This window comes from Berghia stephanieae, chromosome 4 (assembly GCF_034508935.2).
Source record: "Berghia stephanieae isolate SIO BIC M18660-M18661 chromosome 4, UCSD_Bste_1.3, whole genome shotgun sequence".
Classification (NCBI taxonomy): Eukaryota; Metazoa; Mollusca; class Gastropoda; order Nudibranchia; family Aeolidiidae; genus Berghia; species Berghia stephanieae.
This window is the reverse complement of record NC_088363.1, coordinates 80,764,471-80,789,474: the sequence shown is the minus strand read 5'-3', so window position 1 is coordinate 80,789,474 and position 25,004 is coordinate 80,764,471. Positions and strand designations below refer to the sequence as shown.

The following is a 25,004-nucleotide window of genomic DNA, read 5'->3' as shown; positions in this document are numbered from 1 at the left end:
AAAGGCATAATGTGGAACCAAAAGAGCATAATAAATGCATGATTTGATTTTAAAAGCGTAATAATACTAATACTAACATGCCTTTCTGGCATATAGTTGGCATCTCTGATGATACCGTGTAGAGACGAGAGGCCACAAATGTCCATCCAATCCATCAAACATTGAAAGTGATTCATCCATCGTCTTAGGCTGTTTCTTGTTTAATTTCTTTGCCCAAGGTTCGGTTGCTTGTTCGATCAATATCCTTTATATCTGTCTACTGATCCATGTTCTGAATTTCAAAACAAAAGAGTAGTAGTGTTACTGATTGTTCCAATTGTCTCAATATATATGTGGTCGTTTAAGGTAATTCAAAACACAGAAATAATAATAATAATAATAATAATAATAATAATAATAATAATAATAATAATAATAATAATAATAATAATAATAATAATAATAATAATAATAATAATAATAATAATAATAGTAAGAAATGAAGAAGAAAAAAAAAATAAGAAGAAGAAGAAGAAGAAGAAGAAGAAGAAGAAGAAGAATATTAATAATAATAATAATAATGATAATAATAATAATAATAATAATAATAATAATAATAATAATAATAAAACAAAAACAAAACTTATTTTTATGTAGAGTCACTATTGTAACAAAGACTCAAAAAAGTATGCAATTTATTTAGATAAGCTTATTTCTATATCAGCTTTCTTGATATTATGGTTTCTGTTCATTGTTTTCACTTTTTATTCGTTGCCCACAATTTAAGACACTGCTTAGTTCATCTCCTGTTTTAATCGTGGCTAACTTAAATGTGGACGGTAAAGAACTGACTCAGTGTGTACGAAAGGTGCCAGACAAAGCAATTAAAAAGAATACAAGAAAAAAAGCCATCCCCCCAAAAAAAATCAGTCAACCTCGACTCGGGATCGAACCTCGAACCTTCTGAACTGGTCAGAAGATTACAAGAAAAAAATGGTAATCAGAATGGTAGCACATCTGACTGGTAGACTGAGGGTCTGAGGTCTGCCAACCAACCTCAACCATTTCAAATGATTTATCATATTTTTCCCTATATTTTTGACAAAATGACCATAAATATTGGGAAAGATATGAGAAAATGACCATAAAATTATGGGAAAATATGAGAAAACGACCTTATATATTTGGAAAGATATGAGAAAATGACCATAAATATTTGGAAAGATATGAGAATATGACCAAAAATAATGGGAAAAGTATGAGAAAGTGACCATAAATATTGGGAAAAGTATGAGAAAATGACCATAAATATTTGGAAAGATATGAGAAAATTACCAATAATATTGGGAAAAGTATGAGAAAATGGCCATAAATATTGGGAAAAGTATGAGAAAATGACCATAAATATTGGGGAAAATATGAGAAAATGACCATAAATATTGGGAAAAGTATGCGAAAATGACCAACTTTCAACACAGTTGTTTAGATGAATACTTTGTTTGTTTACCTATTCATACCTCCTATCATTACGACTAATCCTTATTGATTGATTGTACAACAACCACTGACACAGATCTAGCGAGATGAAGCTTAGGTTGACATTCCCTCATTATCCAAGGGAACATTATGTTTACATGTCAGAGGTAACAGAACCATTATAAATGCATTTATATATTTACAGTGAATGACATAATCAGTCGGATGGTGGAAAGGTTTGAACTTGAGATATTGCCACGTTTAGTTAGAAGTTCAAATTTGATCAAAAATGAGTTGCCATAAATTATTAAATCAACCCTTTTTTTTTTTACATCTTCGGGAAATATCGAAGCTTAATGTCACTTCGAAATATTTTGTACATCTTGAAAAAGTTGAAAAAGTATGAAATTTGAGAAAAGTTGCTGGATACCTTTCCCTTACACCTGACCATAACTTCATGAAAAATCATTAGATTTCCTTCAAATAAAGATTAAAATGCTCTGGGGAGCGTATTCTTTCAGAAAATGGAGAAAAAAAATGCAAATCCAAAAGTTTCACCTTCCGACTGATGATGTCATGCACTGACACATAAATGTGAGGCTGTGGGGAAAAGTTTGTTGAATGTGGAATATGAAGTCAAGTTATTGTCACATTGAATTATTTTTAAAAGAAAAAAAAATATATAAAAGTATAAGTAAGATTTTGCAAATTTACTTTTTTTTATTTTTTTTAAAATTTTATTTAAAATATTTTTTTTTGGATATAGCGCAAAATCCACTAAACGTGCTCAAAGCACAGGGGGTCTTCAGCCAACAGTTACACTTAAAATGTAGGACAAGACATGGCGCCTGTTAGGCGTTATTGCAACATATTTTTCGGACAGAGACAATGCTATTAATTGCCAGGTACTTGTCTTGTACCTGAGTATGGTGAGAGAATGTGAGTAAAGGGCCATTTCCAATGACTTATTGATAGATGACCACAAAGACATAATTTTGGAATGTTCAGGTTGACAAGTTTGAATGATTTCTTGATCATTCCATTTTTGTCCACCGTAACACATGACTAACTTTCTCTGTCATAACTTGCTTCTGCAGCAATTTTAGTCAACTTTTGCATTGTCATTTTGAGTCAGTGTTACGGTCTCTGGGCCATGTGTACATTTTCAAATAAGGAAAACATCAAAATTAGTTCTGCCGTACTTTATTAATTAATGTAGTCCTCCAGAGCCTTCAGGCCCATAGAGCCAAGTTTATCCCGGTTTCTATAACATGAGACGGATAATAGCAATTGCTTGCTATCCTTTGGATAGGACGCTAATCTATCGCAAAGTACTTTCCACCAGATATAAGAGTCCCAGCTACCCATTCACTGCTGGGTGGACAGGGGGGTCAGAAAAAATCTCGACTGCACCCGGGATCGATCTCGGTCCCTTTGTGTGTGAAGCGAGTGCTCTACCAACTGAGCTATCGGGACCCCCTCCGCTGTACATTATACCAAACACTTTTTCTTGTTTCGGCTAGAAAAATTCTGCATGTTGAGATGGAAGACTTGTGTTAAAGTCTTTTTGGTTTTGGGTATCCCTGGTTTATTTATTGTCGTTTTCTTTTCAAATTAGCAGAAGTGTATTTTTTGTTTGTTTTTTTTTCAATTTTTTTGTTTGTTTTAGTTGATGTATCAGATAGTTACTGTCATTTTCCGCACATTCTAATAAAGTGGATGAGTTTTAAAAAATCTTTTCATGACGTGTGACATGGACACAACTTTTTGCCACAGTCTCATAATATGTATGTGGGGCTCTGTAGAGGGTTGACAAGATTCAGATTAGTGTTCATATAATCAACCATTTTTGTTTTAAAAAAATTGTTCTCATCTGTATTTTAAAAGTTCATATTTTCCCCCATTTATTTATTTTATCTATAAAGTTGGGTTTTTTGGTTAAAAAAAAAAAAAAAATTAAAAAAAGAATAATTTTTATTTTGGCTAGCCAAATTAAGCCCCTATTATTTTGTATTTGTGCGGCTATGTGGTCTCGTGGTATGATACTCGCTTTCGGATCCGAAGGTCCTGGGTTCGATCCTCGTGTTCAGCGCATAGTTGAGACCTTGGAAAAGGCTCTTTACTCATTTTCTCTCACCTTACTCAGGTGTAAAATGAGTACCTGGCCGTTAACAGGGCTGTCTTTATCCAAAAAATTGTAATATTGCCTAATAGGCATTATGTTCCATCCTACATGTTAAATGTTGCTGTTGACCAGGGACCCCTTGTAAAGAGCTTTGAGCAAATTTAGTGCATATTGCGCTATATAAAAGCTCAATTTTTTAATTAATTAATTTATTTTTTAAAATTTATGTGCTGTTAAAACTGTTGGTGGTGTTAATCTTCCTCCAGTCCCAGCCATTCTGGGACGGACAAGTTTGTATTGAGTCTACACGCCAACCACTCACTCTCCCAAGTTATTGTGCACCATCAAGAAAATGTTTCTTTGATCATCCCAGATTGTCATCATCATTTCTATGAAATGTTTAAAGATCAACCATCACAATATTTTTTGTTTTGGTGTCACTGTTTTAGATTATGATTCTGGGTGGGGTTCCTGACCTCCCATAGTGGGCAGGGAGTTACTTACTGTGTCTTCTATCCCCCTATGTCTGTTTTCCAACATGCTTTCTGTCTTTGTCTTGGAATGAGATTACTTGGTTTTGTCCTGGACCTGGCCGGATATCCTGGCTGAGAGGGAAACAGTCAAATGTAGTTTTGGGAGATGATATTTTTTTCCTTGTAAATCATCATCTCTCTGTTATGTATTGTTATATTTGTTATTTTGAATGTATGATGTAAACATTTGAGTGTGTTCCTGTGGGATCTTGTGCTGATGTCTGGGTGAGACTTTTAGGTGATCTCAAACTAAGTACATTGATTGTGTGCTTTTGGAATCTACATCTGTTTCCTGTTTGAACCAATTCCCCTTTGTCTTACCTTTTTGGTGCTTTAATTGTAATTCTAGAACTTTTTACTGTCCCATTTTCTTCCTTTTTACTGGCGCTAATATGACCTTAATGTGTTGCAAGTCCCGTAAAACCCTTAAAAACAAAACAATTAGATTGTGGTTAAGTGGGTTAGGAACAGACTAAAGCAGGGAGACACCGAAAATCCTTTCTGACGTCTAGTGTTAGGCTTTCTTATACCAAGCAATAATCATTTTGAATAATTATTTTTGTTTTTTTACAACCTAATAATGTAAATCTTAACTTATTAATTTTTCTCTAGATTTCAAGATTTATTTTGTTTCTCCTTGGTCTGGAAATAAATATATACGGTTTTGTCAAAAGGGGAAAATAATCCTTTTTGCAATTAATGTATCTTTTTTACATGTAACTAATGTATTAATATGCTTTTATTAAAACTTTGACTGTTTCCCTTTATTGGTGTGGATTCGGTCCCTTTGTTTGGGTGCAGCTATCTGGTCTTGTAGTATGACACTAGCTTGCTTTCAGATCGGAAGGTCCTGGGTTCAAGCCTTGCTCGGCACATAGTTGTGTAAAACGAGTACCAGGCCGTTAACAGCGTTGTTCTGTCCGCAAAAAAAGATAATATCGCTAAACAGATGTCTCGTCTCGTTCTATATGGAAAGCGTTGCCTGGGACCCATTATAAAGCTCTTTGAGACCTTGAGTGAATATTGAGCTATATCATATCTGATCTGATTGGTGGTTCCAGGCCTGACAACAATGTTTGATTGTACTTGGATCTACTTCTGTTATTCCTTTCAACTAGATACCATGGGTGCCAGTTTTCCGGCTCATGCCGGAATTCCGGTTTCGCGATATCTCGAAGTCAAATACCTCCGGTTTCAGTGTTTTGAGTATTATAAGTTGGTTTTAAAATCAAATTAATTTCCTCATTGTGTCAATATGTTTGCTGTGTAATCGTTTAATAATGGTATAAAAACGGTGATGAAATAAGAGTAAAGTTTAGGCCGCATTTTCAGTAGGAACATTTTCAGGTTTGGCAAAGTGTCGAGATTTTAGTTTCAGGTTTCAGCACTTCTTCCTGCTGGCACCCATGCTAGATACTTGTGACTAGGTCGTCTTGTGGTATGACACTCACTTTCAAATCGCAAGGTCCTTGGTTCGAGCCTTGCTCGTCACAAAGTTAAATCCTTGGAAAAGGCTCTTCACTCACTTTCTAACACTGTACTCGGGTGTAAAATGAGTACCAGGCCGTTAACAGCGTTTTGTCCGAGAGAAAAAATGTTATATCGCCTAACAGGCATCATGTCTCGTCTTTCATGTTAAGCGCTTTCAGGCTTTGAGTGGATATTGCGCTATATAAAAACTCATATATAAACTGATCTGATTGGTGGTTCTAGTTCTAGGCTGTGGCACAATGTTTGTACTTGGATCTACTTCAGTTATTCATTTCAACTAGTTACTTTTTAATAGAACTAGCGCAATATCCACTAAATGTGCTCAAAGTGCTTTATAGGGGGTACCCTGACCAACAGCAACATGTAACATGTAGAACGAGACTTAACGCATGGTAGGCGATATTACTATTTTTTTCTGACATAGACAAGGCTGTTAACGGTCTGGTACTCATTTACACCTGAGTACAGTTAGAGAATATGAGTAAAGAGTCTTTTCCGGTGACTCAACTCAATGAGGCTCGAACCCAGGATCTTCCGATCCGAAAGCGAGTGTCATACCACTAGACCACATAGGGTATTTGTTGGCACAGGCTTAAATTTAATTATCCTTTTATCTCCCTTTAGTTAGTGCTAACAATGCCGATACCTTATAGTGTAGCTAAAAGTGCAATAAAGTTTTTTAAAAAAGCAAAGATATAATAATATATACTTTATTCATCCAAAAAATGGAAATTCGTTTACAGACATGTCATGCATGAAAATGTATAAACACAAAGTTGAGAATCTATGGCAACAATGTATACATATATATATGCACAAAAATGTAAAAATATACAACCAAGAACCAATAGCAACACTTTATATATTAATGTGATAAATTGAGATAGGCCATACCTCTGGCCTTTAGTCCGAACTTGTGTGTGTATATTTAAAAGATAGTATTTAATTTAAATCACAGTTGTGCGTTAAAAATTCGAAAACTATGTGGCAAAAATGAATTAAGGTGATGTGTTGTCTTTGATTTTATAGATATAAGGCTTGAACAATCCCATGCAATATGTTTCCTTTTCTTTTCATATGTAATTTGTCGTCTTTAGTTGACTATTTATATTTACATTTTATGATTTTGGGCAAAAAAAATTCAATATCTGGATCTCACTTCCCTTTCAGTATTTTTCTGTTTGTTATCATTAGAAGAAATAGGAATAGAACATGATGGAGTTATCAAGTTTTTGATTTTGTTTTGATATATTTTATACACCAAATCAGTGAAAAGCCTTAAAGGGCTTACTGATTTTAAATCAGATTTTATCATGAACATATACATCATTATTTTTTTCAAATTATATATTTTTTTATATTTTGTTGTCATTGTTACTAGTTGTTGTCATGTATAAAAGAAGTATGCATAATTGGAATATGTATTTTTTACCGACCATAAATAATGTATTCATTCATTAATTCATTCAACTCGTTAAATGCAGGAATAAATACTTATTAAAAAAGAAAGCATTGAGTTCTATATACGTCACTTTTTTATTACAGCAAATATGACAGTCCTTTTGCATTTTCATTATTTGACATCAGCTGTATCTGGCTTTTCAACTTAATTTTTTTTTAATTGTTAAAAAATTAAGCATGTGAATTGGATGAATGTCAACAGGAAAAAAAAGAAAATGTGTAAATTGTAATGTTATACAACCATTAACTTTGTTCGTTCAAAATGTAATTTATTATATTTTGCATTTTTCTATTCTTTTTCTTTTTTGTTTCTTTTTCAGTCAGAGGTAGATATTTCTAAATTATCCGAAAAAGAAAGATGGAGGTTAGTATGTCTCATTTCAATGTTTATGGTTTTTTTGTTTCACTTTAAAGGATAGATTGACTTTTGAGTTTCTCAATTTGTGTTCCCATCATAAATTTACATTTTGTAACATTTTGTACTTTGCCATAGACGAGTGTCCTATCCAAAGGGTAGCAAGCACTTGCTGTTGTCCATTTCACACTATAGAAACCCGGATAAACTCCGGCCCCGAATGGCTCTGAAGGACTACTTTTTATTTATTTACTTTTTTTTTTTAAATGTAACAAAGCCTTCTCTTGTGCTTCACCGTACTTTTGGAATGTTATCAATGAACGCAAAGTTCTGTAAATATATCATTATATCTCTATATGCCAATTGTGGTGTAACAAGCTTCATATAAACACATTATTATTATTATTACTAAGAGAATCAATTCCACTAATAGCAGACCTGCATACTACTAGGACAATTTCGTAGAAATACGAATTTTATGGGTCCTAATTTACAATTATAATATAAAGATCTTGAATTCAATCAACTTCTTTAAAACGAAGTTTTGTGGCCAGAGATAGTTTAAACAGGAGTTTAAAGCATTAACTTAATGTATTTAAACACAAATTGGTCATTTTGAATGGTATTTATAATGTCTACTGCGTTGTTATTACCCCTGAAAACTACAAATTTTTCCAATACGCTGCTTCAGCAGTCATGACGTCACTTCCCTCGTAATGACGAATGGTAACTTAGTAAATGGTTCTAAACTATCGGAACAATGGCGGACACCCTTATGAAATATTTCTCCGACAAGCATAAAAGCGTATCCAGAGGAAAAAGAAACATTATAAATCTGATCATGTTTGACTTTTACACATTCTGATCACAAGACATTTGAAAAGTTCTAGCCAGCATGAAGATCAAAAAGTACCGATTTTCTTGGTTTCGAACCACGATGGGCGACGTGACATCAGACTATTGAATCCAATTCCAAGTTGGCAGGTCTGACTGACAGAAACAATTTCTATTTAATTGTAAATATATGCTGCAAATGCTGCCAATTTTTGTCATTTTTGACAATTTTTTCCCCATCCAGATACGAACACCAGAAACTCCACGAAAAGCATCGTGGCCACGAATCCATGCATGCAGAGATGGCATTGATTCTCATCGTCACGTTGGTGGTGGCTCAGATTTTACTCGTCCAGTGGAAGACTAGGCATTTCAGGTCGTACCAGGTTAGTACCTTGACATAAATAAATTCCCTTTATTCATCCCAAGGGGAAATTTCTATTTAGGATATATTCCAAGGGAGCCGCAGTACAGTGCCGCGAATTGAGCAAAGGCGAGGTGACTTTCTCAAGGCCAAACTGCATGACAGGTAGTCGAACTCGGTTCCTTTCCGTTACAAAGCAAAGACCATACCACTGAGTCACGCTGACCCCTGAAGTAAATAAGAAAAAGATCAACTCAAAATTTTGTTTTCATTTTATTATGACTATCTTGTCCTATTTAGTTTGGTCACTATCTTCCTTTGTGGAATATTAGCTACCACCACAGTCAGCCTTTTTCTGATATTTTCTACTCCCTGAGATACGAACATGCACAGTTAACGATAAAATATAGTTTTATGTAGTGATAATCCTGCAATGCCTTAGCCTAAAGCACACTTTCATTCTCACACATACACACACACACACACATACACACACAAATGTTATTAATAAATTTTTAAAAGAGAACAAAAGCAAAAAAAAAAAAGGGATTGTCATAGTAGGATTCAATTGATGTGCATTTATTTGCAGGTCTGATAACCCAATTCCTTGTGGGCTCATTGTTGTAATGGAAATCTAAAAAGAATGACGCAAAATATTGTCCATTACAACAATGTTAAACTAGGCCCATAAGGATGTCAGGCCTGCATATATGTACACGTCGGATTCAATGCATTTTATTGAAATTATAGATAGATACTGTTATGCTCAAGGTTCTTAATTGCCTGATGGCTCTGGATAGCCAACGTGGTGAAATAAAGAATGAACTCTGAAGGCTCTTGTAAGCACTTGTGAACTATCATTTTATTTACATCCTGTTCATATACATGTAGACAAAAAGGGCAAATAACTATAATTGACCAAATAGCGGGATATAAAGATTCAAGGGAAATAATTCTTACTTTACTAATTTACACTAAAATATATACATGGTTACATCCCTTTGTTCATAATTGGCATTAATACATCTTTCATAAAGGTTACAATAAATTTCTCATTCAATCCTTAGAATCTCAATCATTACAGATACTGTTCTTGAACAAACTCTATATATTAAAAGTATTTATTGAAGTAGGGAGAAATTCATAAGATATGATTTTAGATACTTTTTGAATATCATCTCTTCCACTCATAAAACTTACTGTTAAATTCCAAATATTTTCAGGGCAGCAAATCAGGCTTTACGGTCTTATGGTATGACACTTGTCTCCAGACCAGCAGGACCCTGGTTTGAATCTTTCTCATAGAGGTGCAAAGATGAGTCCTCATAAAAGGCTTTTTACTCAATTCTCTCACAGCACTCATGTGTAAAATAAGCGCCTGGTAAACAACTCCATTGTCTCTGTCACAAAAAAATGTAATTGCGTCTCGTGTCTTGTCCTTCATGATAAGTGTTACTGTTAGCTTGTGACCCACTGTAAAGCACTTGAGAACATTTAATGGATATTGTAATAAATAAAAGCTCAAGTTCTTTTATTATTGTTATTATTATTATTTTATTTGTTTTTTAAAATTTTATTTTATTTTGACTTTTGTCTCAAGTTAAAGATCAAAAAGACTATGACTGATATAATAATTTCAGAAAGCTACCCTTCTGGGCATGTGGCTTATCCCCGTGGGTCTCTGCGCCAAGTTTGGCTGGTGGAGGTTCATCGTTTTCTGGACAATGTTCTCCATCGTCACGGGATTCATGTTATTCAAAGCAACCAGAAAACCCCTGTCTGGTTCTACACCCAGGTGAACAAGTGGATCTTTTTTTGACATTCTTATTCTTTCTAATACTAATATTAAATATGCTTTATTTTGTTGAAATATCCAGGCATATTTCACAATTTGAAACAGCTATAAAATAAGACAATATATTATTCTTTAGTCATAGGCACCACAAATTCTTTAGGAATGTTGGTAAATTTCCAACACATGTATAGATTACTGTGTTTGATTTAATTTTTTGCTTTTGTTTTTTTCTTTCCTTTTTTTTTTTTTTTTTATTTTTTTATTTACATTACTAATTGGGCAAAATTCTAATGAAACATTTGTGAAATTATTTTTTTCTTTTACAAATTTACCCTTTCTGAATTGAACTACACTATTTTTGGAGTTAGCATTGTGAATTATTGATAGTTGTGAAACTATCTAGAAAATTCTTATTCTGGTTTGAAATTTTAAAACCATGAAATTCACTTTTTTTGCAAAGATAAAAAAGAGATTTTATGAGAGAGAAAATAAGTTTCTTGCAGCATGTTTACAAATGATTTTCCACTCTTCCCCTTCAGGTGGGTGTATAAATGGTTCCTTCTCCTATACAAAATGAGCTACACAATCGGCATTGCCGGCTACCTGACCATCATGTTCACCTTGTTTGGCCTCAACATCCTGCTGCTGATCAAGCCTCAGACGGCCATGGACTTTGGCCTCCTGCTTCTGTTTTATGGCCTTTATTTTGGTGTCGTGTCCAGAGACTTTGCAGAAGTCTGTGCTGATAGTATGGCAGCTCATATAGGAGTGAGTCAATTGACAAATACAAAAATGTGTCACTGCATGTCACAGTCGAAATGTGAAAATTTTGGTTTTGCATTTTTTTGCATTTTCTTAAAGAATATGCTCCCCAGAGTGATTTTTCATGAAGTTATGGTCAGATGTATGGGAAAGGTATCCAGCAACTTTCTTCAAATTTCATACTCCTTCAACTTGACTAGCTGTAAAAAATATTTAGAAGTGAAATTAAGCTTTGATATATCCCTAAGATGTACAAAAAGGATTAATTTAATCATTTATGACAAGAATATAAATAAAAATTTACCTTCTAACTAAACTTGGCAATTTCTCAGTTCAAACCTTTTCACCATCCGACTGATTATGTCATTCATTGTAACATATTAGCAAAGTTAGTTGTTTGAAATCTTGAATAAGGCCAGTTGTGCTGGAGCTTATTAAAACTTCTCAAACATTCAGCATATAATATTAATTACTTGTTATCCAGACGAAAAAAAAAACTAAAAATGCCTAAATGAGCCAGTCAAAATATTATGAAAATATATCTAGTAAAAATAGTTCATATGTATTGAAACAATATACAAATATAGAATGTTTTAGTCTTTGGTCTGAGGCAAACGTTGTATATTAATATGTGTGTATTGTTTCCCATGATGAACCTTTTTACTCCATATATTTTCCTAGACGCTGGTCTATCACAAAGACCCAGCTATCCAATCATAGCTAGATGGTCAGAGGGTTAAGGAGAAAATAAAACCTTACTAGATGGATATTTGCTTAATTTGTAAGTCGTCCTCTTGTCATTTGGGCTACTTGAGATCCACTGATCAATTGCAGATAGCCATATGTATATCTGGCATGCCAGTTTTTTGCATCGCTTGCAGCCGCAAAAATTGCAAAATATCACTGATTTGAATCGCGGCTGCAAAATCTGCAAATTTTCGAGATTTTGCAAAGGAAAAAAAATTAATTAAATAACCCCCAAAAAACCTGCAATTTTAAAAACAGAAAAAAAGACTAATTTTTTTATTTTTTAAAAAATTTGATAGCTTGTGTAGAACGTGAAAGATACTAAATCAAGACTAGTTTCTTTTTTTCTATCCCATTTATTCCTTTTTACTGGCGCTGATATGACCTTACATTTGTTGCAAGCGTCGTGAAACCCTTGAAGACAAGCAAATACCTTTCTCTTTCATGAACTAATCATGGGTTTTTAGGAAAATTAATCGCAATTTTTTGCTGTTTTTATCTTGCAAAGTTTAGGAATTTTTTCTGCAAAAAAAAAAATATGCCATGTCAGGTACATGTCTCCTCCCACTATCTTATCTGCAGCTTTTAAGTTTTTGTTGTATTATTATCATACTTTGACGAAGTCTGTGCCAATGGCTCATAAATAAGTTAATCAATTACGATTTTTTAAAGATTAATCTTTCAGAGGCCAATGGAAAAATAATGTGTCTTAAATTCTGCCATGTAATAGTGATTGGGTAGCTCGGGCTGTTACATCTGGACAAGCTATCCAAAGGGAAGCAAGCAATTGCTATTGTCCATTTATCATTTTTTTTTTTTTAATTGTAGAAACTCAACCTCCAAGTGTCTTGTGTCTCATAAGGACATCATTAATATATATATATTGAATACAAATTGTCACTCACATTATATGGCCGAGACGTTCGTTTCTGTGGGCTTATTCCACGTCCTCAGTCGCCTACGAGTACCCACCAACACTCATAAATATATATATATATATATATATATATTATTATTTAAAATATTTACCACAATGTTTGAGACAGTCTACATTAATGTTTCAGGCTTAATTTGCCATCGTCAGGACTGAGTTGTTTTGTTGACTGTTGTTGTTTCTTGAAGTGGTTCCGCTTTAAAGTTGCTTAACAAGAATTTACGCCGATGGGGACACTTTCCGTATATCTCACTTTTCATGTTGAGTGTGGCTTCATGAGGGTGTTTGATTATAGTATATTTCTCTTCCAGGCATAAGCTACATTGTTTTGATGTTGGTGTGTATCCTGTTGCTTTAGATAAAATTTTCCATGAAATGTTGTGGTCTAGTTTGTTGTCTTTTAATTTCCAAATATGTTCGCTGAGTTTTGTGGATGTTTTTTTGTTAGTGTTTCTAAATGTTGAGGTGTGGAGGTTGTATCTTGTTTTGCTCCATTACTGCATGTCGAGCACTTTTCGTACCATATTTGTATCAAACACGATTCAATATATATATATATGTGTGTGTGTGTGTGTGTGTGTGTGTATAATTTTATCCAATTGATGTAATTACTAAATTAAAATTGAAGCATTATTTTGTTTGTTTGTCCGATTTCACATCCAGTACTACTCAGCCCAGGGTCTCCCTGCCAAAAGACTTGATAACAACATGTGTGCTGTGTGTGGCAATGAGATATTTGTCATGAGTGATGACGACGCCATTTTAGAGAAGACAATTAAATTGAATTGTGGTCATGTGTATCCTTTGTATAAAACTTACTTGTCAACTCACTTGGTGACGTGTGATTGATTTTGAGTAATTTTTAAAAACTTTTTCTCAATTTGATTTATTTATTTGATTTCTGGGTGAGGTTTCCGACCTCCCATAGTGGGCTGGGCAGGGAGGTACTTTCTGTGTCTTCTATCCCCCTGTATCTGTTTTCCAATTGCTCTCTGTCTTTGTCTTGGAATGAGATTACTTAGTTTTGTCCAGACCCTGGCCAAAGTCCTTGGCTGGGATGGAGACAGTTGAATGTATAGTTATAGTTTTGGGAGATGATACATTTTTCCTTGTAAATTATTTCTTTGTTATGTACTGTTATTTTTTTTTTTTATTTTTTTTTTTAACTTATGATTTGTGAACATTTGAGTGTATTTCTCTCAGTGGGGACTTGTGCTGGTGTCTGGGAGAGACTTTTAGGTGATCCCAAACTAAGTACACTGATAGTGTGCTCTTGGAATCTATATCTGTTCCCTATTTGAACCAAATCCCCTTGTCTTACTTTTTGCTCAAGTCCTTTTGATTGTACATTTAGAGTATTTTTACTTTCCAATTTTCTTCCTTCCTTTTTACTGGCGCTGAGATGATCTAAGGGGTAAATGTGTTGCAAGCGCCATAAAACCTTTAAAAACAGAAACAAAAACATATTCATTTGGTTTTGAACTGTTAACCTGTAAAATGTCCAGTGCTTGTCGGGTTTCCAACAATTTTTCGCTGGACTTTATTAATTTAAACCGTAGATGCCATCTGCTCCATCCTCATGTAAGATCAGGAAACTTAATCAGGTTGAAGATCAGTCAGTTTGACGATTGCGATTTTTTAAAAGACTTTTTATTTCAAACATTATCCTCTTGTAATGAATCGTGTAAGTGCTCTGTGTTTGTTTTCCTTGACTTCTTATTTCAAACAGATTCCACGAGTTTTGTATACGTGGTTGGTGCATCGTAGGAAAGAAACAGATATGTCCATACTGCAAGGAGAAGGTGGACCTGAAGAGGATGTTTCCTGGGCCGTATCCTTTCATTTTATATTTTAAAGTAATACTAGGCTGTCAGGAAATGTGATCTGTCAAAAGTAATAAATAAAAATGAATATAACAACTTTAAAAAGAACAAAATAAAAAAATAAAAAATCACCCAAAAAAATGAGCTTTTATATAGTGCAACATCCACTTAATGTGCTCAATGCACTTTACAAGGGGTCCCTAACCAACAGCAACATTTAACATGTAGAACGAGACATGATGCCTGTTAGGCGATAATACAAATTTTCCAGCAGAGACAACGCTGTTAATGGTCAGGTACTCATTTTACACCTGAGTACAGTGTGAGAGAATGTGAGTAAAGAGCCTTTACCTTTTGGTATTTTAACCTTTTGGGGGTAGAGGTATGGTAGGGGATTTCTTATCGCATCTATTAATTGGTGAAGAGGAAAATAAATTAGTTATGGACTTTTTATTTCCTTATTTAATTCAGCAGTCAAGTTGAATCCAAATTAGTTCAGTTTGTGATTTACTTTAGTATCATTTAATTAACCAGTAGATTTTTGACCAATCCAAATATGGAATTAGTGACACACCTTCACACGTGCTCGGACAAACATAGTTGGTTGTTTATAAACAATAGTAAGTGAATGAATTCAACCTTTCTCTGATCATTGTTATTGTTTTCAAATGGGTGACGAGTTATCACACAATTTTCTCAATTATATTATTAATGTTTAAATTTACACGTAGATTTCTGTGTTGGTTTTGTTCATCAAGCTGTATAACAGTGGGTATTTTAGTTAGATACATACCATCGGTAGTAAAATCTGTATAATTTACTATGTTTACCAATCACTGTCATTGTTTACATTATGACGTCTGTTCAAGAGGCGTGGTTATCTCTAAGTCTGCGGGTGGTTGGATGGGAGCATCACCCTAGAATCGTATACCTATGATGTTCGCATGGGTTTACGATCCGATAGTGATGTCGTTTCTTCTTCTCTTTACTAGCCTATCCTGCTTCTTTGGTTTGTGATTGTATTTTTGACAGGGGATATTTTTTTATTTTCTGTAAATCTTCTGCCTGTTTGTTCTTGGTTATTTATAATTTAGCTTATGATATCTTTAGGTTATGATTTTGATTTACATTTGTACTATTTTTGTTAGTGTTAGATTGCTTGTTTTTTTGTTTCAGCGGTCTCTCATATAACCTCAATTGTGTTGGAAGAGACCTAAAGCAACAAACAAACAAACAAACCAATCACTGTCATTGTTTACATTATGACAACTGTCCAAGAGGCGTGGTTATCTCTAAGTGTCTATTCAAATCCTTGACTATAAACCTCTTCAGATGGGAACGGCCACATGTCATGTATGGCAACCTCTTGGATTGGATTCGATATTTGGTTGCCTGGCAACCGGTCATCATTGGGGTTGTACAAGGAATCAACTGGATTCTGGGATTGGAATGATCGGGTAGGATTGTCTCGTATGAACACGTTGTGTCCACATCCCAGGGATGTCAAATGAGTTGCCACATTCAAGCAACAGACCTGCCACATGGACTAATATCATCCAAATTTACTATTTTATTTTTGGCCAGATTCTTTTTTTATATCTATTAAACTTTTTTCCTTTTTTAAAAATTTTTATTCCTGTTTTCTTCGTACCTGTTTTATGAAAGCAGAGATGATAACTCTCACAAAAAGAAAGAATTTTTTTAAACCAAAAACTAAAAATGGTGCCAATAAGACAAATACAAATATCTTTGAAAGTTAAGTATTTTTTTTGTAAAACCGTCGTTTTCCTTGTATTTATATTTACAGTTAAAGAGTATACTTTATACAGTTTCATCAAATGGGGCTGCCATAGATTACACTCCTTTTTTGTTGTTGGAAATTACACACTTTTTCCTCCCAAATTACACAGTACCGAATTTTTATTGTTTATTTTCCAGTGACAGGCCTGTCAGCATAGTTAAAAATAAAAAAAATATACATATATATATAATATAATTTAAATAGCCACAGGGCAAAAGCCTATAGATCAAACAGATCTTTTGGTTGTAAATTTTCATTTATCTTTTTATCCATTATTACTCATTTAACTATTTATTTATTTATTTATTTATGTTATTTGATTTATTTATTTATTTCTATTTTTTTTTTGTTTGTTTGTTTTGTTTTGTTTATTTTTTTCACTTGTTATGTTGAGTTAAGATAATTCCCCTGCGGATGGTACCCTGCTATGGTATGGAAACAAATCATGTCACATACCATGAAGTGCTCGGCTCACTCTGTGCACAGCAGCTCGCTCAATTCTCTAACTGCTTTTTATTTTTATTTTTTTAATGGTGAGGTTCAATTTTTCACCTGCTATTACCATGACCAGTACAAAATAAATATTGGTTGGTCTGTTTCTTTCTTATTTAAATATTTTTTTAAAATTATTATTATTATTATTATTATTATTATTATATTATTATTATTTATTATATTATTATTATTATTATTATTGGTATATTGTTATTATTATTATTAATATTATTATAATTGTTATTATCATCATCATTTATATCATTGCTGTTATCATTATCAATGTATCAATAACTGAAATATTATTGAATTCGATATTACTTGATCACAGTATGTATTATTATTTTCATCATCATCAAATTTGATAAAAGTTTTAGTGAGACCAACTGCCATAGTTATCTTCCTTCATCTTTGTGATGAAATTGATTTCATGAAATGAAAAAAATAGAAAAAGATACAACAAAAAAAACCCCGGTAAGATGGGTCATTTTGTTTAGTTGTGCTTAGATAAAGACTCTAGCAATGGAATGAAGCTTGCCAGTGATGATTGAGAAAAGTGAGTGGAACAGGCACTTACGTTGTGCCAGAAGACAACAGAGAATAAAAACATTTCCTATTCACTTCACTTCTTGTTTTTATCAGTGATGATTGTACGTTGTGAGTAAACCAGATTGGTTTATATAGTAAGCCAAAAATGTATGCAATTTAGATTCAGTTACGATTTAAAGATAGAGATTATGGAGTTAAAAAATATAGAATGCAATAGTAAGATTTAGGTTTGGTTAGGACATTTGAAATAATGGTTTTATTCTGTTGAACGGTGTTTTTCTCTGTAACATGAAAGGCAATAAGTTTGTGCATCTGAACATTTTAAATCTTATATGTGGTAATTATTTTGTTGCGTTTTCGCTAATTTATTTCTGAACCCTGTTCTGGATGGCTTGGAAAATTCTTATGATTACCCGACAGTTAATCATAATACATTGGGCAAACCATAAAATATGTCAACTTAAAAATGATAAAAATATCTATAATTGAATGTCTTGTGTGTTAATATATAATATATTGGTGCTTCTGAGAGATGAGTAGACAGTTTTCGTGAAAGGAATGGTTATATAACAATATATTTGATAATGTTCTGGATGCTGGTATTGTCCAAACCAATGTTGTAAAATCAATGATTCTAGTAGCCGCATTTCACAAGTGGATTAGGGCAGCTGGTAGCTATTTTATTTATGTTTAGTTACTCATGTTTTTGATTTTATACCATAAGCAATTGATATGATTAAAAGTTAAAAAAAATATTTTTAAGTTTGTTTTTATATTATTATGAGTAGTTTCTCATTAATCCAATGAATGGTGTCTTCTTTTTTAAAATTTTATTTTTGGTTGTTTCCACATTGCTTCCTATGTCCTATATTGTATTGTATTGGTCACAGTCAGCTTCATTCTTTCAGCGCCATTGGCCATACTGTGTGGCCAGAGCAGAATCTGTTCTACTGGCCAATGGCCACACAGTGCGGCAGGTCTTGAAATATTAATGTAATCCAATCCTGATTTCTACAAAAGTACTATAAATTGAACCAATGGTATCATTTCTTTCATCAGAACATTTAATTGGCCCAAGAGAGAGAGAGGGGGGGGGGGGGAGGTATTTTAATTGAGTTTTTGCACCGAATTCAAATGTCGCTTGGTCTTGCGAATATAGCCTTAGCTCTGAAAGAGTTAAGTAATTTTAGTAATCAATGAACTTCAGTGCCGATAATATATGCAATTTGTGATCATTTTTGGAGTGATGTTTAATCCTTCCCATGAGATAATGTATGGGATGTCTATGACTATGATACTGGGATGGGGATTTTGACGATTTTTCCGCATCTATTATGATATTTTTTTTATTTTTTATTTTTGAGGAAGAGGTGGGAGGGGGGAAGGTGTAATCTGACTTTGCCACTCGGTTACATTACTCTAATTAATGACAATATCGTGACATGGTATTTGGGAACAAATACAGGCCGCCTACACCTTTTTTGCTGATATTATTAGTAAGGAATGTTTTTCCAGTGGGAGCTTGGGTAGTTTTGCATAGCCACCATTTTTATCAATAGAAATTTGATTTTAAAGATGAAATGTCAGCACTAAGGCTCTATTTTGTTTTGATTTGTATTTTTCCCCCATCCAGATACAGATTAATGTAGACGTGTTGGGTGGGAAAAGAGATGGAGGTCTTGGCCGTTTACTCGTGTATCGATCTGTGATCAAGTTCATGATTTTACATTTTGTGGAAGCATTTAAGAGTGACTTATTATTTAAGTATGGATATGTAAATTATTCACCAATGGTTGATACATTTGTTTTTTTCTTGATCTTATTTTTATTTAATTTTAAATTTGAATATTTAAAGAGGTTGTTTGTCTGTTGTGACAGGTCATAATTTTTTTATTTGTTTGCTTGTTTTCTTGTTTTCAAAGTTGTATCGTTGAAATCCAAGTGGATCCTCTTTCAAATAGGGACACTTTTTTACTACCACATCTAATTTATGCTGGTCTAATTTTACTTTTTTAAAAATAAGAGCATTTTGTAAGGGTTTCTCTCTCTTTTTTTTATTTTTTTCATTTGATGAATGATAAACCTAGATCTTATATTTGCAAGGGGCATTCATAAGCAGATGAAAGACTAGAAATGTAACAATGTAACATATTGCATTTATTTAACCTGGTTGAAGAATTTAGTTTAATAATAACAGTTTAATATCTCTTGATCCATTGAGATATCTTGTTTTGCAACAGATAATTTTGTACCCATAGTGTAAATTCATTCATTGCCACTTACGATAATGACATACGAAGTTTGTAACTCTTTCCATTTGATTGTTTTGATATTTCCCCAAAGTGTTGATGTTTATTCATCCCCATTGAATTGCTTCCTTACTTTTCAATGTACAGTATAACCCTGTTAATGTTATACCCCCATTTCAGGACCAGCACATTTCATGGGTTGGTGATATTATGATGAGTTTGACGAGTTTCAACTACTGATACAAATACTTTTTCACTTCACATGGTGTGTGTTGGTGTACATCAGGGATGCGCCTGGCGAAAATAAAGAAAAGCTTGAATTTTATTCTCGTAAAGAACATAATATAAACATATGAAAACATTTTGTCCAATGATTCACTCCATCAAATTGGGTGGGGTTCCTGACCTTCCATAGTGGACAGGGAGGCATTTACTGTGTCTTCTATCACCTTATATCTGTTTTCCAACATGCTTTCTGTCTTTGTCTTGCGATGAGATTACTTGGTTTTGTCCTGGCCTTGGCCGGATATCCTGGCTGAGAGGGAAACAGTCAAATGTATAGTTAGAGTTTTGGGAGATGATATTTTTTGTCTTGTAAATCATCTCTCTGTTATGCACTTTATTATATTTTACATATTATATATGATTTGTAAACATTTGATTGTATTCCTCTTAGTGCTTGTGTCTGGATGAGACTTTTAGGTGATCTCAAACCAAGTATTTTGATTGTGTGCTCTTGGAATCTACATCTGTTTCCTATTTCAACAAATTCCTCTTTGTCTTACTTTTTCTTGGTGCTTTAATTGCAATCCTATAACTTTTTACTATCCCATATTCTTCCTGATAATGTGTTGCAAGCATCAAACAAAACAAGCTCCCCATCAAATGGTATCTCACTTTTGAATCTTAGAAAAGGATTTCTATCCATCTAGCTTCCCCCTTAATTGTTCATTTAAACAACCAATGCTTTCATTTTTTAAATAAATCAACTCACCAATACCGAACAAGGTCAGGTCAGCAGGAAGAAACATTTCCAAAAAGCCGGTTTTGACAGAAAAAGATCATCCCTGGTACCTGATACTTTGTGATAGTTTTTTTCTTTACTATTGTCCTCTCACTTCAGTTTGTTGCTTCTGATTCGATTTTAAGGCTATGAAAACTGGTAGTTTTATTTCCCTTCTGCCACAAGCCAAATACAAGCACGGATAGGCACAGCAAGATAGTTTTTTGTTATTGATCTGCTATTGTTGAGATTCCCGGATTCGTTGACAACTTTCAAATCTCGCTTAAGTTTTATCGTTCTACATCATAAGTTGCATTAATATTGTCATATTTTGTTGTTAAATTTAATTCATATCACTTTTCCATGAACATGTAAAGCGCTTAGAGCCTGTGACAACGGGGTAAAGCGCTATATAAACGCCATTTATTATTATTTATCTTGGGGGATATTAATTCATAAAAGTGAACGACGGTGATATTTATATCTGTTGTGATAGGAAATGAAAAGAGTAGCGTCAATTGTGGGGAACTTTGCCTCTGCTGTGAATTTGGAGCATTTTGAATAATGTCAGCTTTGTTTCAGTTATTGTACCCATTGAAAGACTTGAATTTTTATTAAAGGAAATCATTGCCACAAAACTAAACAGTCTCTCATTGGTCCAAAATTCAAGAGGCAAAGATACCCCAGTTGACAGTAGCGGCGTGCCAGAGGAAAACTGAAAACTTTTGTAGTAAATGAGAGTGGAGCCTGGGACCAGACTTACATGATATCATCCCTTGTCTGGCTGCTTTGCTTGATGTACCATAGCAATGAGTTGGGCGTTGAGGAGGGGGATTTACTGTACACTATTGCCTATTCAAAGTGATGCCAGGCTGATAGAAGCTGTGGACTGTTAAAAGTAATAAACAACAATGAATATAACAGCTTCAAAAAAAGAACAAAATACCAAACACGGAACGTTTTCTGGCTCAAAACCCTTCGTCAGCCAACAGCAAAAAACAATAAAGACATTAAAATATTACTAAATTCCAGACAGAGGACAGAGATAATTAGTAGGTCTTCTCTTCTAGAAATGTATTGGAAATCTTTCCAAGATTTATTGTCCAAGAGAAGACCTACCAACTATCTCTGTCCTCTGTCTGGAATTTAGTAATATTTTAATGTCTTTATTGTTTTTTGCTGTTGGCTGACGAAGGGTTTTGAGCCTGAAACGTTCCGTGTTTGGTATTTTGTTCTTTTTTTGAAGCTGTTATATTCATTTTTGTTTATTACTTTATTTCATTTGGACAATTTAAATTTTTAAAATAATGTTTCTATTTTTTTCCTTCTTTCTTTCTTTGCTCCCGTTTTGTGATTGCATATTTGTAAGTTAGCAATATTTATTTTTAAATTTATTTTGTTTCCTTTTTTAATTTCAGTATTTAAGATTTTAATTCTATTACGTGTATGCTAGTTTATTGAGATTTTATGATAAAGAACTGGGTGGGGTTCCCGACCTCCCATTGTGGGCAGGGAGGCACTTACTGTGTCTTCTATCCCTCTATATCTGTTTTCCAACATGCTTTCTATCTTTGTCTTGGTATGAGATTACTTGGTTTTGTCTTGACCTTGGCTTGGAGGGGAACAGTCAAATGTATAGTTAGTTTTGCCAGATGATATTTTTACTTCCTTGTAAATCATCTCTCTGTTTTTAACTGTATTGTTTGTTTTACATATCGATGGTCGGCGGATCAAACCTCTGAAGTCCCAATTTTCACGATCGGCAGATCAAAACTCTGAAGTCTACATACGAGCTTTTTGCACCAGGTTTTATTTAATTTTGGGAGGATCAGACCTCTGATGACTTAGTCGGAACTTGTGCTTGTGTCTGGGTGAGTCTTTTAGGTGATCTCAAACTAAGTACTTTGATAGTGTGCTCTTGGAATCTACATCTGTTCCCTATTTCAACAAATTCCCCTTTGTCCTCCTTTTTTTTTGGGCACTTCAATTGTAATTCTAGAGCTTTTTACGATCCCATTTCTTCCTTTTTACTGGCGCTGATATGACCGTAATGTTTTGCAAGTGCTGTAAAACCCTTAAAAACAAATAATAAAAAAACGTATAATTTAGAATTTGTCAGAAGACTAGTTTTTATCAAGTAATTTGTTTCAATCGTATATTTGTTTCAATCGTGTCCCTCATCAGGATGTATGGACGAATGTTTTGTTTTTTAATCCTAGTCAAGGTGAATACTTTCACTGTTTTAAATCTCCATTTCCACAAGAATCCCATATTGTTTGCTCTTTTTGTCTCATTGATTCGAACCTACTGAAGTATTGTATACTCCTGGCCTAATATTCATATATAAACACATACTCTATTTATTTTGTACTTGTTTTTGTTCCAGGATGTAATGTTTTCAATTATATAAAGTTATAAGCAGTAATTGTTATCATTGTACGTTCCTCTTCTTTTTATTTTTGTAAATGATCTGACTGTTTCTCTGTGGTGGTGATGAATTTATTATGTGTGTAGAGGGGGAGGGGGGGGGGGAGGTGGAGGATTTGGGTTAGGCAACATGTGTGTGATTGTGTGTGTGTGTGTGTGTGCGTGTGAGTGAGTGAGTGAGATAGGAAGGGATAAATTATGTACGAACAATTGTCTTCATATTTGGTGATGACAAAAAAACAAACATTTTCAGACGTGTGAATTTTGTACTTCCATGATATCTCAATTAATTTGTTTTACTGCTATTTTATTGTGTGTATGTGTGTGTACGTGTGTAGTTGATAGAGAGAGACTCTATGACCTTGACCTAGGTACTAGGGCAAAGTGTTACACAGGACACAGGTCAACTACTCTGCCCTAATTGATCCTGCCCCACAAAAAAAGGAAAAAAAAGACCCCAAAACTAACTTAGTTTTCATATTATTTCTTTTGGCCACCAAATGTATGTTTTACTATTATCAAGTTGGATTTATTTTTAAAAATGTTCGTCTGCAATTGTTTTAATGAAGCATGAAAATTATTTGGACTATCTATTTGACAATCTATCATTTCATTTCATGAAGAAAAACCTCTCCAGACCAATAGTTTAAAAAAAAAAAGATTTGATGCTTTGTCAGTTTTCGGCAGTTTCTCCCTTTGTCTTATATTTAAAATCTTATGGGTTTTTAATTAAATTTTATCAATAAATGGTTTTGTTTTTTTTATTTAAAAGAAATTGGGAATAGTTCAAAATAGTATGTTTCCAGCGAGGTGCTTGCTGTGTCTTCTATCCCCCTTTACCGTGTATCTGTTTTCCAATTGCTTTCTGTCTTTGTCTTGGAATGAGATTAGTTAGTTTTATGCGGGTGGTTGGATGGGAGCATCACCCTTGAATCAGATACCTATGATGTTCGCATGGGTGTACGATCCGATAGTGATGTCGTTTCTTCTTCTCTTTACTAGCCTATCCTGCTTCTTTGGTTTGTGATTGTATTTTTGACAGGGATATTTTTTTTTCTGTAAATCTTCTGCCTGTTTGTTCTTGGTTATTTATAATTTAGCTTATGATGTCTTTAGGTTATGATTTTGATTTACATTTGTACTATTTTTGTTAGATTGCTTGTTTTTTTGTTTCAGCGGTCTCTCATATAACCTCAATTGTGTTGGAAGAGACCTAAAGCAACAAACAAACAAAAGTTAGTTTTGTCTTGACCCTGACCAGAGTCCTTGGCTGGGAAGGAAACAATCGAATGTATAGTAATAGTTTTGGGAGATGATATTTTTTTTCTATTTTTTTATTTAAAAAAAAAATGATTTGTAAACATTTGAGTGTGTTCCTTTTAAATTTAGTGGGATCCTGTGCTGGTTTCTGGGTGATCTCAAAATGAGTACACTGATAGTGTGCTCTTGGAATCTACATCTGTTCCCTATTTGAACTCATTCCCCTCTGTTTTCCTTTTTCCTCAAGTTCTTTTTTAATTGTACATCTAGAATGTTTTTACTATTCAATTTTCTTCCTTTTCACTGGCGCTGATATGACTAAACGTGTTGCAAGCGCCGTAAAACGCTTAAAAACTTCCAAAACAATAGTATGTATGCAGTTGAAAATTGATTGATGGATTGAGTTTGTCCATTATCTGATGCTTTTGAATTAAATTTAGTGATGATATTAAATATTATTAAGATTTGTAATTCTATCTATTTTAATTGTGTATAAATGAAGAATAAATACAGTAACTTTTATTGCCTACTTGAATAGCTC

The 25,004-nt window shown here is 33.5% G+C and overlaps 1 protein-coding gene and 1 long non-coding RNA gene across 3 annotated transcripts in view; one reads left to right on the top strand and one right to left on the bottom strand.

The window, feature by feature from the left end:
- The window catches only part of LOC144971356 (E3 ubiquitin ligase Rnf121-like), a 28,904-nt gene extending 3,970 nt beyond the window's left edge, over nt 1-24,934 (top strand). The window contains exons 2-9 of one of the 2 annotated variants that reach the window (XM_078912142.1): nt 7,386-7,429; nt 8,499-8,640; nt 10,259-10,413; nt 10,953-11,181; nt 13,520-13,653; nt 14,586-14,687; nt 16,012-16,136; nt 19,158-24,934. In XM_078912142.1, the coding sequence (XP_078768268.1) occupies nt 7,386-7,429; nt 8,499-8,640; nt 10,259-10,413; nt 10,953-11,181; nt 13,520-13,653; nt 14,586-14,687; nt 16,012-16,132 (927 nt within the window). In that variant the 3' untranslated portion in view covers nt 16,133-16,136; nt 19,158-24,934. Of the gene's footprint in view, nt 1-7,385; nt 7,430-8,498; nt 8,641-10,258; nt 10,414-10,952; nt 11,182-13,519; nt 13,654-14,585; nt 14,688-16,011; nt 16,373-19,157 lie in introns of those variants that run through there. The other variant, XM_078912141.1, reaches the window with a different exon arrangement.
- Nucleotides 6,299-9,489, bottom strand: LOC144971358 (uncharacterized). The gene is made up of 2 exons (XR_013645120.1): nt 9,377-9,489; nt 6,299-8,846 (listed from the first exon to the last, which is right to left on the bottom strand). It is a non-coding gene; the product is annotated as an uncharacterized LOC144971358 (long non-coding RNA).
- Nucleotides 24,935-25,004: the final 70 nt, after the last annotated feature.